The sequence below is a fragment of the Candoia aspera genome, chromosome 2 (genome assembly GCF_035149785.1).
Source record: "Candoia aspera isolate rCanAsp1 chromosome 2, rCanAsp1.hap2, whole genome shotgun sequence".
Taxonomy (NCBI): domain Eukaryota; kingdom Metazoa; phylum Chordata; class Lepidosauria; order Squamata; family Boidae; genus Candoia; species Candoia aspera.
The window spans coordinates 110,196,507-110,221,300 of record NC_086154.1 but is presented as its reverse complement, the minus strand read 5'-3'; the positions used below and the strand labels follow the sequence as shown (position 1 = coordinate 110,221,300).

The following is a 24,794-nucleotide window of genomic DNA, read 5'->3' as shown; positions in this document are numbered from 1 at the left end:
TCAGGTGCAATTACTTTATTTAATAGATTCCTGAAGAAGAATTGATGTTGCACAATGCTTTTGAACAGCCACTGCTTATACGTCAGAAATAAGCTTGTGCGGCCAGTAAGGATATTTTTCTGGGTTCAGTGTAGGATCCCGGAATTTTTCAGGTAGATCTTCGTAAGTCATATTTTCAAAAGGAATCATGTTTCTCAATTCCTGAAGCTTAAGAGAAAAAAACCCACCATAATTATTAACAGATGATAAAGAGAAATGCTGAAAACCAAAAGCACACAAGTTATTAGGAGAAAATACAGATCAATGCAAAAGCCTATTTGTACAAGTAAAATCACTAGCTTACCTCCTCCTCATATTTAACAATGCGGCTTTTAGAAGCCAGTATGAAGTCAGCAGCTTGCTTATCCTGAAAGAAGAGAGAGCAACCTTATGAGAAACTTTGGTTCCTGAGAAGCTATCCATGGATTTATGGGGGCAGAGATCTGATCACAGAACCTGCCTCCCAGTGCCTCTCAAAAGCTCCTCCCCTCATATTTCTTTGATACTTGTGGGGTGGGAATGCAGGGAGGAAGGAAAATGAATCAGTGGGCAGGATTGACTATTTTAGGGAACACTGGATTCACAGTATCAAAAACATCCCTCAATATGCTTTCAGCAAGCAATATATAACAGGCTGATCCCTTTCACTGCTTGTGAGAAGAAAGAAATAGCTTTAAAAAAAGAACAGCTAAAAAACAGCAAAGGATACAGAACAATAAACTAACTGACCCTGACATCTGGCCTCTAGAAGGAGCCAAGCAAGTCTTTAGATTCCTTGGCTATTCCATCATCCGAACTCTCCATGCTGAGAAAGCATCAGAAACTCTGGGTTTGGACTTCCGGTGGGGAACATGGCTGACTGAACAGCGTCGTCCATGAGCTCCATGGACAGAACTGACAACGCCAGGGTTTTTTTCGGGCTCAGCTTTTACCTGCAGCCCAGAGCTTTTTCATAAGTTAAAAAGCTTGGAATCATCCCATTTCGTCCTCCAAAATGTCGCCTTGCAGCCTGAGAATCGCAAGCAGCGAAGACCTGGTAAGAGACGACGGGAGGCTGGGGAAGCCATCATTTCCAACCCGCATTTGTAGCCTTAAAGGGACATTAGATCAAGCCCCTCCCTTTCTAAATCACTCAATTTATATTTTTAAGTTTTCTTACTCTAAGAGAGGCTTTCTACAACAAGAAAAAGCCGACTCTCTTGGTGCTTATCATTATTTCTGGATTAACTTCAAAAACTTTTTTTTAGTCTTTGGCTTACTTCCCATCTAAATTTTAAGGAGGACTGAGAATAATTAATCATCTCCCCGTTATGATTTCTGTATTTAATTTGAAGGACTTAATTTTTTCCTACACGTTGAACTTGCTGTTTTGAGTTTCCATTTTTCTGTTCACTTTCTGTAGCTGCTGATTAGCACATTTTTCTTTGTCTATTTCACTTAAAAGCTTCCCAAGCCTTTCATTAACTCATTAACACCTATCTGCTTTGTCAAGTATCCCGGGGGCGCCATAATCTACTGCCTGACATATGGACAACCTTAAGGAAATCTTCTCAGGGCTTTGTTCTGGGCTTCGTAGTGATTTCAAAGAGATTTTCCATGAGACCTGCCAAGCCATTCTGCAAGATATTTGGGATATTGCAGAAAGTATCAGTTCTAAAATGTGTCAACTGGCTGAAGATGTTCTGTGGGGGGAGAAAGAAGTTTATCAAGAGTGGGATTTTTTCCCTGACAGTGACAATGGATTCTCTGAAGAAATGCCAGGTGACGAACATACTTTGGTGAAGGAGTTAAAGTTTGACTTGCAAGATACTGACCAGGCTGTTTTCCTGAAGGATTGTTTTGAGAAAGAAATGGCTATGTTATGTGGGAGGATTTTTGCTAAGAAGTTTGGTTTATTAAGGGGGGCAGTTGAGCTATTTAATTTGTTTCATTTTTTTATGAAAAATGCCTTATGCATAATATGGAGACAAGTAAATGTTCTGGTATATTTCGATGTGGATAAGAAATTAAGAATGTGTATTTGGATAGATATTAAGGCTTGTATGATTCCATTTTTCTTTAATGACTTCAAGTTTGTTTGATCTTTTAAGATTTATAAGATATAAGAATAAGTGTTTGGTTTTAGGTTTAATAGAGTTAAGATTGTTATAGTATTCTTAAGTACAAAAGTAGACAATTTAAATGTATAGTGGCCAGAAATACATAGAATAGTGGTAGGAAGGAAAGATTTAAACAAATGGGTTCTTTTTGTGGGGGGGGGAGTTGATTTAGAGGTTTATATATTTGTTTATTTTTCTTCATATATAAGAGGAACAAGCAATTGTCTTTAGTGATTTTTATAATCTGTCTATGGAATGATTTATAGAAATGTGATCTTGGTTAGCTTTAGAATAAGGGATTCATTATGGAAATTGCTATATATTCTTGTTGTTGAAAGTTGTAAGTCATCTTGTAATCTCTTTTAAAAACCTCTTTTCATTTTCTGTTTTCTCACTTTTTTTTTTCTTTTTTGTAGTTTTTTTCTTTGCTTTAAACTTAATAAAATTCCTATTTAAAAAAAACTCTGGGTTTGATTCATTTTATAGTTCATTAGAACTTGATTTTGTTATACATTTTGATCATTAGTTCATAAAGTCATAATAAGGAATGATGAAAATGTTGAACGTATTTTAAAATTTGGAATATGCCTATAACAGGCCAGCAAAATGTAGATGCTGGAAATACATTCCTAGAAATCTGAATTTCTCCTGCACTTGGCATAAGAACAGTGCATGTTGTAGACTCCTACAGCCAGTAATAAAGTCAAGAATACCCTGCTCACAGTGGCACGGATTTACACATGCCATTGTAAATAAATATCAATGTGTACATAAAACATGTATTGGGTATAGCTAGTTCCCATAATCCTTAAAAAGGTAAAGGTAAAGGTTTCCCTTGACGTAAAGTCCAGTCGAATCCGACTCTAGGGGGCGGTGCTCATCTCCGTTTCTAAGCCTTGGAGCCGGCGTTGTCATAGACACTTCCAGGTCATGTGGCCAGCATGACGACTCGGAACGCCGTTACCTTCCCGCCGAAGCGGTACCTATTGATCTACTCACATTTGCATGTTTTCGAACTGCTAGGTGAGCAGGAGCTGGGATTAACAACGGGAGCTCACCCCGCCGCGCGGTTTCGAACCACCGACCTTCCGATCGACAGCTCAGCGGTTTAACCCGCAGCGCCACCGCTTCCCCCCATAATCCTTACCCTGCCTTTTTTGAGATTGAAAGACCAAAGCTACCAGATCTCTCAGACATTCATCCATCCCATATACTTTATCTGATGGGTGCAATAGCAAATAGATGGTCCCATAATCATTCTAAAAACCAGCTTGAGTCACTGCTGTTTAGAGCAGATAATTATATATAAAATAATTATACACGCAGCACAAATGAACTCTACAGCATTCTCAAAATAAGGAAATTTGTTCCTTTCCCTCATTTTTGCATCCATGTTTTAATTTTCTACTTTGCACCTCACAAAATGATATTTATTATTTCAGTTTTTGACCCTGGAAATGGAAGGTCTTCACCTTGTTCTTCCAGACAATTTAAGACCTCCAACTCTTGTAGTTAAAATTGGCCACTGTCAGTGCCACAGTTCCAGCAGTGAAATTCCTAAAGGTAGCAACCCATAAGCAGATGGAATGTGGGGAGCAGGGAATGATGTTCAACGTAATTTAACTAATGGCATTAGCAGGACACCATGAGTAAAGATTAAGACCAGGAGCAATCTGCTAAGATCCCAAGCTGATACCTCTGCAAACATCATTTAGGTGCAATGAAAAGATAACACATAACAGGATAGAGGAACACTTACAGTCTCTTTTTCTTGTGCATCCACTCTAGATGTTTCAGTATCCACAGGCTGAGGAATCTGCAGTGCCTTAAACTGTGAAAATTGAGGAAATAGTAATTGAAACGTGTAGCTTCTGGTTTCTAAACCTGTACCATGTGTACCTCCTTCCCTCTGTCAATGTTTCTAATTCAGCAGTAAAGTACATAATTTCCACTGTCTCTGGATTAGGCTCTTGTGCATTTATTGCACTGCTGTATAAACAGCTTTAAACCATAGGAACTGAGTTCTCATTTCAAATACTTATTGCGGACTAACCTCCTTAAATATCTAGACTCATGTATACATTATCTCCTACAAAAATGCACCATTTCATGGGATTTAATGGAACAAGCATGAAAAGTCTCAATCGAAGCTCCTTATGCTATTAGCTCACACCCTTCTCTTTCTCCATTAGTTCCCTAAACCACAGACAGTTTCAAAGTTTAGGAGTTATCCAGTGGGGGGGGGGGGAAAGCAGCCATTTTGTTGAGAAGATCTCGTATTTTTAAAATTTAGTTGATATTGCAGTCTAGTTTACAAGAAGAGACAACAAAGCACCAAGGCCAATTTTATAAAGCTAAAATCTTGTGGTATCACAAATCTTACACAAATGCAGTGTTCCTACATGGTATTTCACAAGAACCGTGGTTGAGAATGCTTACATTTCACCAGATCTATGGATCCAGAGTGTTTCTGTGGTTTTTCCACCCTTATTGCACTGGGTAGCCTGTCGTCTGGAGCCCAGGTTAGAGTGGCTAATTCCCTTCTAGGGAAGGGCCTACAGGTAGAACTCCTGCCTGGCTGCTGTGACCAATTAGTCCAGGATTTTGTCAATGAAGTTGCTCAGATTTGCATAAGTCTTGACTCTTCATAGGTAGAGTTCCCTGAGGTGACTGCAGCATTGTTGTGTCATGTTATCTGGACTCCTCCTGGTCTCTGAATGCGGATTAAGTGGATAGGGTACTCTCATCTGGCACAGGCTACTTGACACCTGACTCTTGCCCCTTCTGGCTCCTTTGGGGAATCAAGAGGAACATGGTTAACATGTCTCTCTGGGAGAGGGTGGTGCTGGCAGCCTTGAAGAGGCTGTGGTTCATCCCCTCCTAAGGAGGCCCTCCCTAGATCTGTCTGCATTTGACAACTGTCGCCCTATCTCTAACCTCCCCCTTTTAGGGAAGGTTATTAAGACTCTAGTCAGGATATGCCTACCAAGCACCCTAGAGGATGCTTTTCTATCAGGTTTCAGATCAAGGCATGATACTAAGACGGTAGAGGTCACTCTCACCACTGTTGTGATCTGGACATGGTACTGTAGTCTATCTTCCCTGGTCCTTTTGGACTTTTCAGCAGCCTTCAGTACCATCACCCGTGGTATCCTTCTGAACCATCTATAGAGGGTTGGGGATCAGGGGCATTTTTCTACGGTGGCTCCACTTCTTCCTCAGTAGGAGGAAAGGGAGGAGGAGAAGAGGATCAGTCAAGTAGTTGCTCACTTGTGGGATTCCACAGGGCTTGGCTTTTTTTTCCCCCGATTTTTAGCATTTACATGAAGTTATTGGGGTACAGTATCATCACACAGCTTTACATGGCTATCACAAGTTAGATAAAAGATACTGCCAATGTCTTGATCCACTATCCGGAGGCTGTGAGGATTTGGATAGGATGAAACAGACTGAAGCTGCACCCGAGAAAGATGAACTACTGTCTGTTCATCATGGTTCCCAAACATTTCCAGTACTTCCCTGCCCCAATGGAATGGGTCTGCTATTTGTGGAGATGGGTCTCCACAGCTACTACTTCATGGGCACGTGGAAGCCATGATCAGGGGAGCCTTTGCCCAGCTTCAGCTGGTGCACCAGCTGCATCTCTACTTGGAACAAGAAGACCTTGCAACAGTGATTCATGCCTAGACCCTCACTTATCTGAACAACTGTACTCCATTTTATACAGAGATACTTCTGAATATCCTTGAAAGGTTTGGTAGGCCCAAAATACAGTGGCCTGGTGCTGACAGGTCCTTGACATGATTACAGTACTTTGCTTTAGGCCTTGACGTGAGTACAGTAGCTTGCTATTAGTTTCTGAGTGCAATTCAAAGTGCTACATAGCTTGGGATGAGAGTACTTATAGGACCAATTTTTCCACCCATTTTTGACCTGCCAGACTTAAATATCTCAGGAAAACTTGCCAGATATGAAGTGTGGAGGCTCACAGGCACATCTTCTCTGTGGAAGCACTTACATCTTAGAACAGCATCCTCCCACAGATTTGATCTGCCCCTACTCTACTTGCTCTGTGTAAATTGTTTAAAAAATGGAGGTATTTTAGAAAAGCTGGGAGGGATAAATTGGTGCCATCAGACTGAGTAACACTGTAATATTATTTGTTTTTCATCTTTTTACTGAGAACTTTTTATTGTAGTTTTATTGATGTTCATGAACTGCCAAGTCTCTTTTGGTTGCAGTGGAATACACATCAAATAAACAAAAAATTAAAACTGCCTCACCTTCTTTTCAAATTCATCCACTAGGCTAGGATTCGCAACTGCAGTTCTGTAGAAAGACCAGTCAATGGCTGGTGGTGTCTCTGGCAAAGATGCAAGCCTATTTAGATAGAGACAAGAACATCAGAACTATTGGACACTTCAATATTCCTTCTTCTAAAGTTGTTTTTCATTCTTGTTCTTCAAAACAAGAAAAGTCAAACAAACGTCCAGGTATTCTTTGTTATCAAGGTAAAAATAAGTAGTTTTTCAAAACTACTCCAGGATGGGAAAGTGGGTTTGGCCAAGGAGCAAAATCTAGCCTTTTTATTTGACTCTACAGACCTCCAGATATCTTTCTCTGTGGAAGTTGACATGAGGAACCATCACTCCCCATGTTTTCTATCACAGAGAAAAAAGTTTTGTCCAACACATGCCTCAACCCATCAAGATGCATAGTGAATGAACTAGCAGGAGCACACAGCTCCTTCCCTGATCAGAGAACATGAAGGTCAACCTCTGACAATCCTGCCTACATCATCCATGCCTTGCTCTTCACTTGCAAGGACAAAATTGGGGTGAGGGGAGGGAGAGAATGAGAACAAGCTGAGCACTCCCTGGTGCTTTATTCAGAAGCTGGTACTCCCAGTGTTTCTCTGACACTATTGGCTACGCCTCATCATTCCCTTCTGATGACGTGGATGAATTAGAAGGTGAGGTGAAGGCAAATAGAACAAGGTCAAGTGGGCCTTGAGCAAGGAATGTTATGCTTAAAGAGCTGTGGGATGGACAGGATTACTGCCTGGGCCAAAGATTCCCATGCCTGGTGTAATCATATTTACTAACAATGACTGAGAGTCAACCAATATAGTCTCACTGTCATTTAGCTATTTAACTCTAGAATAGTAAAATCATAGAAACAGTTGTGACCAAATATAATAAAGAGATTTTATCAGATCTGCCTATTTGAATAAACTGAACACCTATGCCTTAAAATATGTATTTTACTACATTGATATAAGAAGCAAGAGAACAGTTTAGCAACACAGTCTGGAAACATGTGTTTATTAATGTAATCCAAATAATGCCACTGATGCATCCACCCATCAGAAAGATATTTTTAATGTCTAATGGTTTAATGTCACTCCTCTTCTTCCTACAGTGCTCTTTACACACTAAGAAATATACTCACTTGGCTGCAATAGCATCACTACGGGATTTAAAAGCATTAAACATAGATTTCTGATCAGCTGACACTCGTTCAGCAAATGCCGCCCAATCTATTGCTTTCAGAGCAGCCCTGCGGACAGCCATTGCTATCACCTAGAAAATGGGAAGAGATAAAGAGAGTAAGGAAAAAAGGAAGTCAACAAGAAAATAACATAGCAGGTGAGTTGTGAAGGAAGCAAAGGACAACATTTATAAAAACAGAAATTTTTGTCTAAGTGAAGTCAAGAACTACAACCTACAAACTACTATACATTTATTCAGGAGTAAACCTGAAGTTTGGTGTAGTGGTTAAGGCGCTGGGCTAGAAACCAGGAGATTGTGAGTTCTAGTCCCACCTTAGGCATGAAGCCAACTGGGTGACCTTGGGCCAGTCCCTCTCTCTCAGCTCTAAGAACGAAGCAAGGGAAAACCACTTTTGAAATCTTGCCAAGAAAACTGCAGGGACTTGTCCGGACAGTCACCAGGAGTCAACATCGACTCGAAGGCCCACGTGGGCGCGCTCGCTCGCTCGCTCACACACACACACACACACACACACACACAAACCCTACAGTCTCACTTGAAAATAAAAATAGACTGGAGATGTTTCAAAACCATGCAGTTTTGATTCCATTTTTTAAAAACTGATAAAAAATATAGCTTTTGTTACTGATAGGATCAGTTGCCCAAAGACATCAAGCAACGTTTTCATAATTATCCCAAACAAAACAAGCAACAAGCAAAGTTTAATGCTTTTAAACTCTCGATTTTAGCATCTACTTTCCTATCTAAGGGGAAGACAAATCAGAGAACAAATTTCTGTCCCTGGAGGGCTCCTTCAAAGAATCCCAACCCACGCCATAATGAAGTGAGAAGCATTACGGGCAAGAGAGGGAGGAGGAAAGCCAGTTAACAAGCAGGGGTTATTGCCAAGCTAGCCACCCTCCCAAAGGACGTCGGCTCCTCACCTTCAGCCACCGGGTAACCGCACCGCCGGAAAAGGCTCCCGGAACCAAAGCCTGACACTGACCAACGGGCCCAATCGGGGAGATTCTCTCCGGAAAAAGGGCGGCCCTCGCCGTCTCCTAGAGAGAGCAAAAGACAAGAGCACAGCCTGCTCTGCTCCGGGCGGCAAGCAGGGTCGGGCAAACTAATGGAGCAGCCTTAGGCGGAGCGGCGATACTTCGCTTCGCGCGGGCTTGGGACTGGCGGGGCTTCAGGGGTAAACCAATTGAGCTTTGCTGCGAATTGAAGTTTCGGGATCTGCCAGGTGCTTCCGGCGAGTAAGCCTGTCATCCCAATGAGTTTCCTCGAAATATCTTCCATTTCTGTCCTTCGCAGAACTCTATAATTGTATTACCCAACCCATAATCTCTCGACATTACCGAATATCCAGCCTGGGCGACTGTCTTCTGCTCGATGACACGGGCGCGCGTTTAGCTTTGCTGCAAAATCGGGTCTCTGCGCTGTTGCATTTCATCGATGACGACTGAGTAAGCTATTGCTCTTAAAAGGTTTTTATTAGAACTAAGATCATAATACGGAGTGTTTGCAAATAATATTGGGGGATGGCAATAACCCAACCTTCTGTGGAGGCATCTAAAAAAAAAGTCTACCTTTTTAGCCACCTCTATTCCTACCCGCCCTCCTCGCGATTGCAGAGCAGGTATAACGTAAGTCTCCCTTTTCCCTCTCTAGAGGACGGTACAAATCTTATTAAACCGATTTTTTTCCCTTCTCCGTGAAGCAAATTGGCAGCGCAATTTCCAAACATCGCCTCCAAAAGAGAAAGGATTTTTGGCTTCAAATAGTGTTTGTCCCACCAGCAAACTAACTAGAAATGTTATCTGCAAACCAAGAAGCGCCGATCTGGACTATTGATGTCTATGGCACTGCTGCCTATGTATTTCCTTCCGGCGGCTCTCTGGAACCTTTTCGAATGTTATTTTCATTTCTACTGATCGCATTTACTCGTTCCGATTCCCTTTAAGGGTGGAACGCCTGGAACGAAGCCGGGGCCAGGGGCAGTCCTTCGACTCGGAGAGGCGGTTGATGACCCGGAAGAAACTCTTCATCCCGGAAGTCCGGCGTTCACTGTCAGCGGGGACTGAGGGGATGGCTGTCGAGCCTCGACGGGAACAGCTCCAGCCTTTCCGCCCCGGCCGCTGAGCTGAAGCGGCCGCTGACTGACAAAGGGACCGCCGTCCACCCGCCCAGGGAAGAAGCCGCAGCCGAGCATGGCGGAGTTGGCGGCTGGGGAGGGGCCGCCACGAGGCCGCACGCCCAGCCCGCTCCCGATTTCGGGGCCGCCAAGCCCTCGTCCAGCCGCGGCTCCCGCCTGCCCAGCGCGCAGTCCGGAGCCTCCGGCGCCCGAGAAAGCTGTGGCCGGGAGCGGCAGTGGCGGGGGCTCCAAGTGGGTTCGGCTCAACGTGGGTGGCACTTACTTTGTGAGCACACGCCAGACCCTCTGCCGCGAGCCCAAGTCGTTTCTCTGCCGCCTCTGCTGCCAAGAGGGGCCTGAACTGGGCTCGGACAAGGTGAGCGGGCGCGGCTGCCGGGCGCTAAGTCGCCACTGGCCTTTAGGCCGTTGCGCCCAGAACGACGGGCATGCTCCTCCGGCGCTTTAACCCTCGCCCTTCCTTTCCTTTTGCTCTCCTAGCGGCCCTTCCTGCCTTTTTTGTGTAGTCGAATTTCTAGAGGGAGGCCAAGCTCCTTGCAGAACTCCAGTTCCACCATAACCACAGATGGAGCCTTTAAGTCTCTCTTGATAAAAAAGCGGGAGAGAGGACAGGGGATGGGCTGCTGTAAAGCTCAGTGACATTCATCTAGACTGCATGTAAAAATGGGGCATAGGCTCTTGGCTGTATATATGTATACAGAAAGAGAGAGTCCTTGATCTTGCTGTGCTGCTCTCTTCTGTACTGATGTTTACAGAAGATGCTGAGCCATTGTTAATAAGCAATACAGATTTATAGTATATATTAATGTGGTTGCTGCTCACAACATTTAAGGTATGACATGGTTTGTAATGATTTGTCTTAATCATTATGGCTGTAAATCATTATGTTTAGCATATTCTTTAAAACTTAGGCAAAGCTTGAACACAGAAACTATTAAAAGCACTGTGTTCGTATAGCTTTTGTATATAATCCTCTTAACTGGCCTGTTTATTTCCCTATCTAGATGTGAATATTAGTCTTCATTTCAACAAATGAAGATATTGTCTGTAAACATCTTGAATCTAGTCCATTTAAATGGGTGCAATGGCTATAGGAAATGGTTTATTAAAACAAAGCATATATACATTTATGTATAATGTTATACATAAATGGTATGTATTTATAACATGTGTATATAATGTATTCTGTATTCTGTATCTTTCTGAATCAAGATTCTGATAATTTTTACTTCATCCTTTTTAGCCTTTCAGTACTGTAAATGCATTGAATAGGATTTCAGTCCTAATGCTTGTAGAGGAGAGCTTCAGTTGTCCTTTACAGTTGTCCAAAGCCCTGTTGGTTCCACTTGCTAATTCTTGCTTTTTCTGCTGGCAAGGTTGAAGTGAATAGGGAGTAGGGGCTGTTTTCCCATCCTAGAATGTTTTAATCATTCTCTCTCCCTTTGAAACCAAGATGATGGGGCCTACAGTCAATACACCAAAAGAATTTGTTGTCTGGCCCTAGCATGCTTCCTTTCCTACCTTTCAGCATTAGAGCTAGACTATCAGAAAGAACCAGATTCAGAAATTCCATGAGGTTTAGAGAGGTCAGACCTGCTATGATATATGCTATGAACTTATGATTGCCAATTCAATGACCTCCCATTCCATTTTTCCCATTCCATCTCACTTCATCTCAGTAGTAGCAAGCACCCTTTCTATGTTGTCAGTATAGCCATAATATTTGCTAAACGATAAAATTAATCTTAACCATTCATATGGAAAAAAGTAGCATAAAATCATTGAAAGTTATGGGTGACAAAAAAGTATTTTAACCCTCTTCCTAAACAGTAGAAAGAAAAAAACAGCCTCATTTCCAACAGCAAATTGTTCCATAAGAGGCCTTTCCTGTTCTTTTATCCAGAGCTATCAAAAAGCTAGTTCAGTGCCTTGCCCACAGACCCTATAGATAAATTATATACTGTACTTAAGACCTAACGTTTTCTCTCATATGGCTTTCAGTTTCATGCTTGTAAAAGAAGTAATGATTTCTTTAAAAAAATCAATGTTTGTATACAAAGCAACTCCTTTCTCCAGTGCTTAAAGCTGTGTGCCAAGATAAAGTATATTTAGAGTGGTTGCTTTTAGCATATAATCACTTATAATGTCAATACAGAGGATTCTGAATGTCCTGTAAAAGATCTTACGTAATTGTGTTCCTTAGAATTTAATTTTAAATACAGCACTTTAGATGATAGTATAAAAGTTACAATAGTTATACAGAGATACCAGATTTGTGGTCTTTATTTACAGTTCTGCTGGGTGATACAATAAGTATCACTCAGTAAGTCCCATTGAGATCAACTGTTTTCACCAGAAATAGGCTGTATTTATACAGACTGCAAGTTTTCATAAGTGGAGTCTTGGGATCAGTCTCTCCAAGATGAGTAGCAACTCTGTTAGAATATCTACTGAGAAGTAGGTCCACTGAGTTCAGTAGGATATATTCCCAAGAATGTGGTGTATAGGATTGTAGCTTTAGTGAGTTTTCTAAAAATAAATTTGAGCCAGTAGATTAAATTTTTTTTAAATATTCTGCATTTATATTTGTGAAGAATGTTTTTTAGGCTACCAAAAAGCACTGATGTAATTTAGGCTCACATTCGTCAGACATACAGGATGAATTACATTTCAAGTGATAAAAATCTTTCCTAGGGATACAGTAATAATAATCAATGCGTTTATGCTTATTTTTACCTGTGCATTAATTTAATTTTGGTGAAAAGCCTGTGACGTAATATAAGAGCAGATAATTCCATGTAAATATATAATTTTCTAGTTAATTAGATAGCTGCCATGGTGTATAGGTCCTGAACTATCTTTTTTAATTATGTCATAGAATCAACTAATACAAGCAAATTAATATATCCAGTGATGTAAGAATTTGGACTCTTTCACAGAGAACCAAATTCTTAGATTCATGACAGTAGATGCCATGTCCAAATGTCTGAACTCCATTGGAATATCTTTCTTTAGCATTAGAACATAACAGAATTATGTCTCTAACAGGATGAAACGGGGGCATATCTCATTGATAGGGATCCCACATATTTTGGTCCAATCCTGAACTACCTCCGGCATGGAAAACTCATAATAAACAAGGAATTGGCAGAAGAAGGTAAGAAAAAAACACTTTGACAAATGTGTAAATCTCTATTCTTGAAAGCTAGGGGTGCTTAATTCCACCCAGAGTTGTTGAGAGTCGGGCAGCATACAAGTTTAATAAATTATTATTAGCATTAGTATTACAGTAGTAGTATTAATGGAGGTTGGTCTTGCCTGAGTCCAAAACTAAATGTATATAATTCCATTGATTTCATGATCTGTGTGTCTTTAAAATATTATTAGAAAGTATATGTTACTCCAGTTGATCTGTGGAAGAACAGTACAGAATCAACTTAGTTCATACAGGCATGTATCTGTGACCATACAGGGAGGTATCCTGTGATAGTGCTTTCTGTCTAGATCAGTGTTTCTCAACCTCAGCAACTTTAAGATGGGTGGACTTCAACTCCCAGAATTCCCCAGCCAACCTCACTCATCTTAAATTTGCTGAGGTTGAGCAACACTGATCTTGAGCATTCTGTTAGGGACTATTATATTAGCTTTTGCTTTCTAATGAAACATAGCCTACGAAAACAAATTTTCTTGAATTTCCAGGTTATCTTCATAAGAAGGACTATAAATTCTCAACATTTTATTCATGAGGTGCTTCTTGATTGTGTTCAGTTTTGTTGGATTTGTGCCTAACAACGTATTTTGATATAACATCTTTGTTGATTTCCAGATTAATTATTGAGTTAAAATAAGTGCACAGCACTTGAGTGTCATTTGACTGCCAAACAGCATAATCTGGAGATTATGCTTTTAGAATTTGGCAACAAGAATTATTCTGAGAAATTGGAAAAACAGTAATATTCCTGATATTAAGGATTGGTTTCAAGAGATATGTAACATCTGTTTTTAAAAAGGCAATTTTATCTACTAATAAAAAAATGACTCATTCTTTGGCATAGATTTTATGACATTTTATAATATTAGAGAACCATGATATTTTAAAACGTAAATTTAGAGTCTGGTTAGACATTTGATGAAAATGTGATATATGTCTATATACAATTTTCCCCTTCTTGTTTTTGATTTATTGTTAAGTTGGCCGTTGGGGTTCTTTTTTGTTTTTCATATATTTCTCTTTCTCTTTTTTCCTTTTTTCCCTACTTCTTGTTGTAAAACTTGTTAAAATAAAGCTAATTTAAAAAAAAAAAATTTGGTACCAAGATAATCAAATAATCAGCAGTGCAGTTTTGCCTCTGGGATGCTTCCTGTTCCCATCCTTAAAACCTCTAAAGGGCTGAAAAGCGTATTTTTCAAGGTCTTTGGTAGCTTTAAGGATGGAAATGGGAACATCTGCCTCTGAGAGGGTTCCTGTTTCCATCCCCACTTTTAGATTTTCGAAACACAAGCTGAAAAGATTCAGCTGCACCTATTCCACTAACATCACAACATCACTAGGTGTTCCTCAATGGCTTTTCAGAAAATAAAGAAGCTGTGGCATACAACTCTTCAAATACAGAATGTCCTGAATTAAATTATAAATTACGTATATTGCCCAATTCCAGACAGGCAGCAGGATCAGATCTGAAAGTTTTCTGATCAAGAGATTTTGCAGTTAACATGGGTGTATGGCAGTCTTTCCTTCTTATGAATCCTGAAATCGTGTTCTTCATTCTTATTCTTAGGTGTCCTGGAAGAAGCTGAATTTTACAACATTGCATCTCTAGTGAGGCTGGTGAAAGAGCGTATACGAGACAATGAAAGCAGAACTTCTCAAGTAATTCATATTAGAAAGAAATTTCATTTATTGTGTCCTTTATGCTTTAATCACGTCATAACATGTTACCATTTGATATGGTATGCCTGTATCTTCTCTGTGGCATAAGAGCCATGCTATATCAACCTGCTTCTCAGGATATTATTGGTTTCTAAGTCTTTCACAAAACAGACCACTTTCCCTTTCTAGCTTTTAACAACCATGGTGGCTAGAAGAATGCTTTTAAACATTTTTACAAATGTTTGTTTTCATGGGCCTGTTCCATCTTAATATAAAATAGTACTGTCCTTCATTTCAAAAAGATACCATTATTTAGAAAATTCACAATCCTGATTTCTAATTTGTTAGTTTCCCTCTTTTTACCCAGGGACCTGTCAAGCATGTTTATCGAGTTCTGCAGTGCCAAGAAGAAGAGCTCACCCAGATGGTGTCTACTATGTCTGATGGATGGAAATTTGAACAGGTATTTCATGTTAACAAATTCAGAAGTTGGGCCAACTCACTGGATATATCATAACAATTGCCTGTTGTATTACGTCCAATTGAAAAGAAGTAGAATATTTGAAACAGTGAATCGTGAGTGTATATGTTTCATTATTTTGCTGAAGTGTGAAGACTGATTTCTGAACTTGATCATTTTCTGCAGAAGCCTGATTTTTAGTCTTCTTTTGCATTCTTTTCTTCATTTTACCATATCAGTTGATCAATGCTATCAGTTTAGTGGCCATCAAATTCAGCACTATGTGTACATCTTATGACAATACTATATTGTAGAAAATCTACTTTGGTTTATGCTCCCTATCTTTAGATTGTTTTTATAGGGTTGACATTTGGTTTTGTACAGCCTGATTATTAGGTTTAATTTCCCCTTAATGAGGTAGAAATCTTTTTTTTTTTTCAGATTAGAACTATTATAGTGACTAACCTTAGGGGGTTTCATAGCACAAGAAAATGGATCTTTCAGGACAGTAGCCTCCCGTACTGTTTCATTCAAGTACAATAGGTCTTGTCTCTGAGCAGCATCCCAGGAAAAGACAAGTAATGATTTTCTCTCCTCCCTCTGATACATCATGCTTAACTCAGCCATCATATATTCAGTGATGGTTCCTATCTCCTGTGTCTTATTGAAGACCAGCATAACTTGAGTTGGGGAGCCAGCCTGTGGTATGGTGGCAGAATTCAGTATACTGAAACAGTTCATTTGGTTTATGTCTTCTGAGTTACACTTTTATCTAATTAAACTTTATGGGAAGACAAAATAAAAGTATTTTGATTCCTGTTTAACACATATAAGCAAACCATTCTTCATCAGTCTTACAATTTGCAGATACTAATGAAAGTTCTATTCCCTACAGTCTAAAACATTCTCTTGATTTTGTTTCAATCTGATATAACTGCTGGGTTCCTGTTTTTGTGGTTGTTAGAGCTGCACAAAGATGTGAATTCAAAGGGCAAAATATGTTTCAGAGCACATACAGTTGTAATCAAAATTATTCAACCCCCATTGCAAATCAGGTTGATTGTCAAAATGTACAGACTTTCAGCTGTTTGCAGTGAACAAGTAAAACAAAAGCAATTGAAATAGCTCAACACAATGAATTGTGAATAATTTCACAATTGAATAATTTCAAATACAACTGTATAAAGACGAATGTAGCACCTTCCAGGAACTTCTTACAGCAGCCCTACACAACTGCTACATGATCTCAGGAAAAGACATTTACTTGAAGGTGTTCCTGACTGGTATTGCATGCATGGCTGGTGCTGCAGCTATAGCCAAATCTCTGCAAAGCCCTGTTGTTTATTATCTTACCCTTTTCTAGTGTTTTTTTTTAACACTAGCATACATGAGCAGCTATTTACCCCACCAGCATGGTACATTCCTAAAGTTTAGTGTTTTACCCAGATGTTTCTGGAGCTCCTAGCCACATAATTGTTTTCTTTATTTTAAATAGTATTGATTTTGTAGAATGATACTATAATGCTTAAATAATGGTAGAAAGAAGGAGGGAATAATTAATATGGAAGTGATCAGTGCGGTATCTGCAAATAGAATCAACAGATGTACTGGGTGTATCAAAAATCAGGCTCCATAAACAGTTTATTATGTAAATCACATTCAGTGTTCAAATTGGTTGCCATTTTCTTCTAAACACACTCTTGCTCATTTGATGTATGATCTTTGAACATTCCTAAATACAGTAATATTTCTCCTAAAATAAGATTAATTAATAAAACATACTGTGATTGGCCTGTGAGGCCTGACCTCTGGAACACCCTGCATATAGCCGCATAGCAAAACTGAAAGTCTGCTTGATAGTATTTTGGTGTGGCAGACAAGTCACATGATACTTTCTGTACATCACAGTATTTTTAGAGTTCAAAGGCTTAATATGAGTGTTTTCACCTTGAAAATGTTAAGAAAGGAAGTTAAAAGATACTTAACTTTTGTAAATCTGTAACTCTCAGTTGTTGGAGACCAGACATAAGCTTAAATAATACTTTAGAATGAACTTATAAGACTGATCTTATAATGTTCATCTCATATTGCTATTTTTAACATTTACATTTTTTCCTTTTTAACAGTTGATTAGTATTGGATCTTCGTACAACTATGGAAATGAAGATCAGGCAGAATTTCTCTGTGTTGTATCACGAGAGCTCAATAACTCTACCAATGGCATTGTCATAGAGCCTAGTGAGAAAGCAAAGGTGAGAAGCCTGTTGTGCTTGGAACCCTTCAATCTTCCTATTTATTGAATGGCATAAAAATAGATAACAAGAGGATTTTTTAATAATAATTTTATTAAACATTATAGTTAAACAGATAAAAACGAATACAAACTACAAAAAAATAAAAGAATAAAAAAATAGAGTACAGGAAAAAATATAGGTAGAGAAATAAAAAAGAAAGAAAAAAAAAATATAGCAGAGGAAAAGAAAAGAAATACGTAAAGAAATGACTTCCCCCTTCATCACAACAAGTATAAACAATTTGAACAACTCGTCACCTTCTCTTGTTCCTGATAATTGAAAAGCAATTAATAAGCAATTTCCAAAAGTGATTAAGAGATGAGGCTCGGCAGAACATTGTGTCCATAAGGTTACATTGCAGTTATGAGCTTGGTGGATATCCTAGATTCCCAGCTGCTCAACTCACGGACTGGCTGCAGAAACCTCAGTCCCTGCAGTTTACTCATGAGGAGCAGCTGTCCGGAGTGCAAGTGAGCAATCTTGCCGCAACGCCACCTCCACTTCCTTGGAGACATCTAGTTCACCATGGGTCCTCACTGGAAGTCAAAACAAGTGGATTTTGACAGTTTGTAAATCCCCACTTCTAATAGAGCGTGTAGAAATGTAACAAATCATTGAAATAAAAGAAATAATCAGGTGTAGGTATGGCCAATATTTTGTAGTGTTTCAGTTTACTTCCAACATACAAAAAACCCAAACCCTGTTCAGAGTTACCTTTATGTTCTGTTAATGACTACCTTCAAAAATATTTCATCTCCTGTACTCCAAAATTTTAGGGTTAGACAGAGTTTTAAATGTTTGCAGTGCAATTCTATATATGCAGGTCTATTAATCCTACTCAGTTTAGTATGGCTTACTCTGAAATAAGCATGTTTATTAAATTATAGCCTTAGATTCAGTGAGGTTGATACGTTCTCTGGCATGGTGCTCTTTTGAATTTTGACACAGAAGAGCATATCTTCCTTTGATACTGTCAATATTGTTGCATAGAGGTCTAAACGTTTGTGAAAATATTTTGCTATAATCATTGTAGATAAATGTATAGTCGCACTTAAATCTTAGAAGTAATTTTGATAGAATAATGGATAAAAATGATATCTGTGACTGTATACAGGTAGTCCTCATTTAGTGACTGCAATTGGTTCTGGTGAAATGGTTGCTAAGCAAACCATGTGATTGAGAGACAGAGTGACACTGCAAAGATCGCTGGTTGCTGCTGTCTCATTCAGATAAAGTTCTGTCCTGCGCCTGACCTGTTTTTTTTTTCCCCTTTTTTTTTTGCCCCCTCGCAGGGTGGGGAGATTGCTTGAAGTGCAGTGCTTCCCTAAAAAATGCTAAGGGCAAGTTAACAAGCTCAGCTCTGTGACCTTAAAGTATTTTATTAGAACCCTAACCCTGCTGGCAGCTGCTACCTAAAACTGACCAGACCTTAATCAGTTTTACACTGAAGGCTTTCCTTGTCATAAATGCATGCATTGGCCAGAAAATGAATTTTTTATTATTGTTTATTACCTTTGTATTTGCAAATGGTCACTATCCAAGACAGTTGCTAAATGAGGACTACCTGTATACAGATTTGTTCAAGCCATACAGGGTTCTAGTGTAATAGCTGATGTATTCCCCCCTTGGCATATAACTCAGTTTCATCTATGACATCAAAACTTGAAATACCAGCCAGTATGTTATCTTTCTGATTGCCTGATTAGGATGGAACTTGGAGGCACTTTTATAGTGGCTTTGCTTATTTTTGGAGAAGCAGTTTTAGAAGTTGGCACTGGGGAACTCCTGTTCACTACCATGACTGAATCATGCCTCTGGGTTCCATCTTTTCTTATGCTATTTAATATACAGATAAAAACTGCTGAGAGAGGTTGTTTTTCCTGGTAAAATCCATGATTCTGAATTGGTGTCAGATGTCATTGTTAAACTACTTGAGAGCAAACAAAATGAAGTTTAATCCAGACAAGACAAAGGTATTCCTGGTTATTTGAAAAGCAAACCGCGGTCTAGAGATTCAGCTTGTGCTTTATAGGGTATGCTCCCCATGAAGGCTTGCATTCAAAATTCATGTATACTTCTGGATGCCCAAATATTGACAGTGGACTGGTGTGTTTGTATGGTTAAAATACCAATATCAGGCTATAATAACACATACAGGTAGTCCTCGAGTTACAACCACTTGTTCAGTGACCATTTGAAGTTATGACAGTGCTGAATGAAGGGACTCACAATTGGTCCTTGAAGTTCTGGCTGTTGCCCCTGTGGTCACATGAACAAAATTCGAGTGCTTGGCAACCAGCTTGCACTTACAACTGGTTGCAGCGTCCTGCAGTCACATTCTGTTGAATTTTTGGTGTTTCTGTTCACAATATGCTAGTCATGACATACAAAGGAAGCCCTTTATGATTTGGAATCAGGATATTAGAAATACCATAGGTTCTCATACAAACTTGCCTGTGCTTCAAATCTTGAGAGAGAGAGAGCATGTTTTCCAGCTCTCTTTTTCATTGTTGTAAGAAATGCTTCTAAAATGTTAAAGGAATGCTTTTCTTTTTTCAGATTCTTCAGGAGCGAGGATCACGGATGTAATCCAAGCATTTAACTTTAAAACTCCCAGATGTTAAAAGAGCAATTTTGCTGGGCAGAGCATTTCTCCTGCAGTCTAAGCTTGCTTTTGTACAGTAATAAAACTAACACAAAGCAAAGCTGAGCCTGTCCTGCCAGTGGAGAATTAAATCCTGGTAAAAACCAAAGGCTCATCCCACCCCAGTCACAGAAAGCTAAGAGAAAAGAAGAGAATCTTCCAGCTGGAGAGCACCTTTGCTCTGCTCTTTTTTTTTTTTTTTCTTGCTGTCTTGGCATTGACATTTGCTTGGAGGGAGATATCTATATATATACACTCTTTGAAGTCTTTTGTGAAGTCTACCCCTATTTCTGTGTTCTGGGTTATCTTAGCATCACGGGCCTGGATAAACAGCAGACGTTTGGTTTAATACTGCTATTTCTGATGCTTTAGTTAGGAAATTTGTCCTAGTTAGAGTCATTCAGATCCAGTGAAAGTGGATTGGAAAGTGAATAATTAAATATTCTTCCTCCATTCTTCCCTCACCAAACTTTTTTTTTTTTAATATGTTACTGGTTCAGAGCTGTTAAATAAGAAAGTTGAGTGAGGAAATCATGCACACTGTGCAACATTAGCTGAAGGGTTTTTCTTCTGATAACACTACAAATCTAACTCTAGGCATTTCTTGCAATGTAGTTTGGTCAGCATTCTTCATGCTTTTAAAGTGTCCAGTTACCTGTGAGTTTTAGATTTTGTTGTATTGTTTCTTATTCTTTGTGAAAAGAGAGAGAAAGAAAGAAGCTTATGCCCCATTTCTCCCACCAAAGCTAGAATGTGTCCTTTGGGTTACTTCAAATACAGTAGTTCTTTGATATGGAAGATTTGTTCCTGCCAAGTTCCACTTTGCCTTGTCTTCAACAGCATGAAATTATTCCCTTGTTCCCTTGCTGTCCTGCATTAAAGCAGGTTTTCATTTGTACTCTAATTATTTTGGTAGGCGTTACCAACTGTTACCCAATACATCCGGGGATAGAGAGTCTTTTATTTACACATTATGATTCTGTGCTGGAAACTTCTCACCCCTCCTTGTGTCCTCATACCCAAAATGACAAAGGAGCATTGCACAGGTTGGGGAGGGGGGTGGGGAAGGGAGGTGTAAAATGATGACAGTTGCCAAACTATTGTGATGTTTCTTGTCCAAAGTGATTTGTGAACCTCTGTATTTTTTTTTCCTGTTGGAATGCCTTGAATGGAAGTAACAATGTTGTGCCTCTCTGAATTCTAATCTTAGACAAACGGGACTTGCTGATTTTGTCAATAAATTTGTGCCATCCCTTATCAGCAAAATGTCCCTTCTAGTTGTTGGTAAATGGAATTCCTGAAGTATTTGCTCTACATTCTGGCTTTGTTTCTTGTTAGTCATCTTTGGCTTCTGGGCCTTTGAACTGAGCCCTGAACATAATGAATCAAAGTATCAAAGAAACGGCAATGCTTTGGTTTCCCCTAGGCAATAATTGAACCTCCCATATTAGTCTGTGATTAGAGTAGGATCCCTTATATTCCAACTGGTTAGCTTGGGATTTCTCAGCACGGAGTTGCACTCAGTGTCTTTTTCATGTTTCATGGTGTGTGGTAATGAGGCTTCCCATTTTATTTCTTCCTTGTCACAAAAGGAGTGGGAACAGAGAGGATAGTGAGTGGTTACTGAAAGCATGGAAGATATAATGCAGACGAAGCAAAAAAGTTTTAAAATGAAGTTTAACAGGGTACCAAATTATCCTGCCCCACATCCTCCATTACTCTTCAGTGTTTGTGTGCATATATCACTGAGCTTCCCCACCATTTTGCCAACATACCTCCAGTGAAGTTTTGGTGGGTTAGGGCTTGAATAATGTACAGTATTCAGTCCTTGTAGCAACAGACTGTACCAAAGGTCCTGAGGTCAGCTCCTGGCTGCTAAACTCAACTGGTTCCATACTGTATGGAATTCAAGCAACTTTCTTGTCCTCCTTCACCCTTGCTGTTTGTAATGTGTTGGTATTGGCATGGTCAGATAGTGTACGTCATGGCTGGATTTAACTAACACTGTGATGTGTACATAAATCTATGAGTATCTTGTTCTTTCAGCCATTATCAGTGTGTGTCCACAGCTGAGAAATAACCAGATGTGTGTGTGTGTGTGTGTGTACTGTGAGGAAGTATAAGAACCACAGATGTATAGCATTCGCACATATCCTCATAATCTCTCCTTTCAGGGAAGGGAGATTGTTGTGGCATGAACTAGTTGGAAGAAAAATCAGAGGATGCTGCCATTTCCAACTTGGCCTAACCCAACTCATTCCCCACCTTGCTGGGCACGTAGCAGTGTTAGGTTTGCTTGGAAGGAAATCTTAACTGTGTAGCTTTAGTCAACTAAAACAAATACCTCATTGATTTATGTTATGATCACCAGAAACACCATGCATGGGGAAGCCACATTAGAAGAGTGCCTGATGTCAAGATAATGAACTGGTAAAAGTAATCTCATTTTGTTGTACATGTAGTGCCGCTGCAAACAGCTCCATTTAAATCTGGAATAGAATCAGATTTGAGATGAGGCTGCTCTGTTACAGCAAGATTGGAGCTAAATGCAGAGAAAAACAGTGTTTCTGCTGAATAAATGGGGCCACTGTTGTCTATATTACACTTGCTGCTGGCAAGTAGTGAGAGATTTTCAGTAAATCTGGTTTTTCGTTGGAACATGATTGCCTTCTCTTTTCCTTCCCTTGTTAAATATTTCCAGTTCTAGTCATTACGGTTTGGGGGACCCTCCCTGAAGCAATGAGCAGTTTAGTTGGAGACAGAAACAGTATTAGGGATTGGGAAAGCTCTCAGCTTTCTTAATATAAGGGCTTGAATTCCAGCTACAGCAAGACACTATTCTAGCTCACCCACTGGGATGTTCTTTTCTCACGATGAGAGGCCACCTTCAGGCCCTGTTAAATTCAAGAACTGGCTTTCGTGTTCTCCACCAGTTGTAACTTTGCCTTCTTAGCAACAGGGCTCTTCCTTCCATTTGCCTTTATGTGGTTGAGTCTAAGCTAAAGCTGGAAAATGAATACAGATGCTATTTCCCCATGAAAGGCAGTAAATGGCAAAGGAAGTCAATGGCAGGATGGCTTTTCATCTGAGTGATGTGCATCTCTTGAGGTTTTTTTAAACCATTAGCTAGCCCCTGGGGACCAGTAACTGGCTCAGAAACCCAGTGGCCCAATTGTTCCGTTACAGCAAGGTTGGAGCTAACCTTCTCTTAAAAGTGTCTTTGTTTCTGCACATTTTTAATCAATTTTTCTCAGGGGTGACTGAATGGTCCGAGGGGGAGGGGGTTATTCACAAAGGGGTGGGGATGGCTCCTCAGACCTCCACAGCTGGGCCGTGGGCTCCTCACCCTCAGGTTTTGCTTGCAAGCCTAGAGGTTTTGTACAGTTTGTCACATGTCAGTGCCCTTTGCTACTGTTCCTCTTTGTTTATTAAATGTGTTTGAATAATAATGGAGATGCTGTGATGTTTTTTTCCAATAAAGATTCTGACATGACTTGAGCATCGATTTTTTTTTTCAATTTTATTTTGTATCTTCCTGCTTTGCTGATATTAAAGTTTGAGGGGTCTTTTATACAGAATTTATCTGGATGCACCCATGTTCTGTTCTTGTTTTTAATTAAAAATCCTTGTTATCAAAATAAAAGTATTTTTAGATATTATTTTTAGTGAAGACTTGCAGCTTCTTTTCACTGAAAAGGAGAATGAAGCCGATATATTGTATATGGTAATTATAGGTTTGTAACTAGAGTCTTAAATTTAAAAACCATCAGTGTATTCTGCAGCATGCATATAGTACATGTGTGTGTGGGGGGGTAATTTTTGGAAAATAGTTTTTACAAAGAGATCCCATAAGTTCAGCTAAGTATGTATGATGATTTTAGTTTATTCCTTGCTAACATAATAAAATTGCTGTTAGGAGTATTGTGGGCTAAGGGATTCTGTTTCAGAATAGCCACCTGTGATGGCAGTGATTCTGACCCTACAAACAATAGGTATGTAATATGGCCAAGCAGGCTGGTAAATAGGGCAAGTTACCATCGTACTGGAGATACAGTATAAGGCAGAATGATAAACCCATACAAAATGGGTTCTGCCATCAGAAAATGAAAGAAACCATGGGTAATTGATTTCTGTGTTTTTGAGACCAACGCAACAAGATGTTTCTGTGCGTGCATGCTATATTAAAAACCCTGCAGTAGTGTTGTTTCCTTTTATCTGGGATGCCTATAATCTTGAAAGGGCAGAGCAGATAGGTCCTTAATGTTTTTATTTAGATGAGCCCGCCAGTGACATCATAACCAAAGTGCTTTACTCCCTCCTCCTCTGTAGTTTGAACTGTGATGTCACCTAGCAAATTCAGACCCCATGATTGGCTATAAGCTAGTAGAAAGTCAAGGGGAGATGCTCTTTGGGGCAAGAAGACCACAGCTGAAAACCTGAAAACCTCTACTCACTGGAACTGTAGTGGAATACTATTACTATAGTTGCTAATTTACCAATGCAGCAACTGAATTTGACTTTTAACAGGTAAGTGCAGATAATAACACAGAGAGAAATCAGCAGAATTGTAGGGATTTAAGGAATGTAATGATCTAGATGAGCCCCCTCCCCATTGAGTATATTCTTTTTTTTCCAAATAATTTAAGTAATTATCTTGAATGTTCTAGTTTCTACTCACAACAATTCCTAAATAAATGTTTGCTTAAGTAATTACTCTGAGCTTGTTTTCTTACAAGGAGAC

At 39.5% G+C, this 24,794-nt stretch overlaps 2 protein-coding genes across 4 annotated transcripts; one reads left to right on the top strand and one right to left on the bottom strand.

Moving 5' to 3' along the window:
* On the bottom strand, positions 1-8,676 carry ATP5PD (ATP synthase peripheral stalk subunit d). Of its 2 annotated transcripts, none has more exons than XM_063293156.1 (6): positions 8,575-8,676; positions 7,590-7,720; positions 6,422-6,518; positions 3,898-3,969; positions 344-406; positions 1-207 (listed from the first exon to the last, which is right to left on the bottom strand). In XM_063293156.1, exons 2-6 carry the CDS (start codon positions 7,709-7,711, stop codon positions 76-78), a joined length of 486 nt encoding a protein of 161 aa, XP_063149226.1. In that variant the 5' UTR covers positions 7,712-7,720; positions 8,575-8,676; the 3' UTR covers positions 1-75. The 2 variants fall into 2 exon arrangements, with proteins under 2 accessions (XP_063149226.1, XP_063149227.1); XM_063293157.1 differs by lacking the exon at positions 8,575-8,676 and adding an exon at positions 8,489-8,554.
* Positions 8,677-8,795: 119 nt separating this feature from the next.
* Positions 8,796-23,546, top strand: KCTD2 (potassium channel tetramerization domain containing 2). 2 transcript variants are annotated; one of them, XM_063293153.1, is made up of 7 exons: positions 8,796-9,099; positions 9,598-10,143; positions 12,834-12,942; positions 14,564-14,655; positions 15,023-15,118; positions 17,242-17,367; positions 19,969-23,546. In XM_063293153.1, the coding sequence occupies exons 2-7, from the start codon at positions 9,844-9,846 to the stop codon at positions 19,996-19,998; spliced, it is 753 nt and encodes a 250-aa protein (XP_063149223.1). In that variant the 5' UTR covers positions 8,796-9,099; positions 9,598-9,843; the 3' UTR covers positions 19,999-23,546. The 2 variants fall into 2 exon arrangements, with proteins under 2 accessions (XP_063149223.1, XP_063149224.1); XM_063293154.1 differs by lacking the exon at positions 8,796-9,099 and having other exon boundaries at positions 9,567-10,143.
* The last annotated feature ends 1,248 nt before the right edge of the window (positions 23,547-24,794 follow it).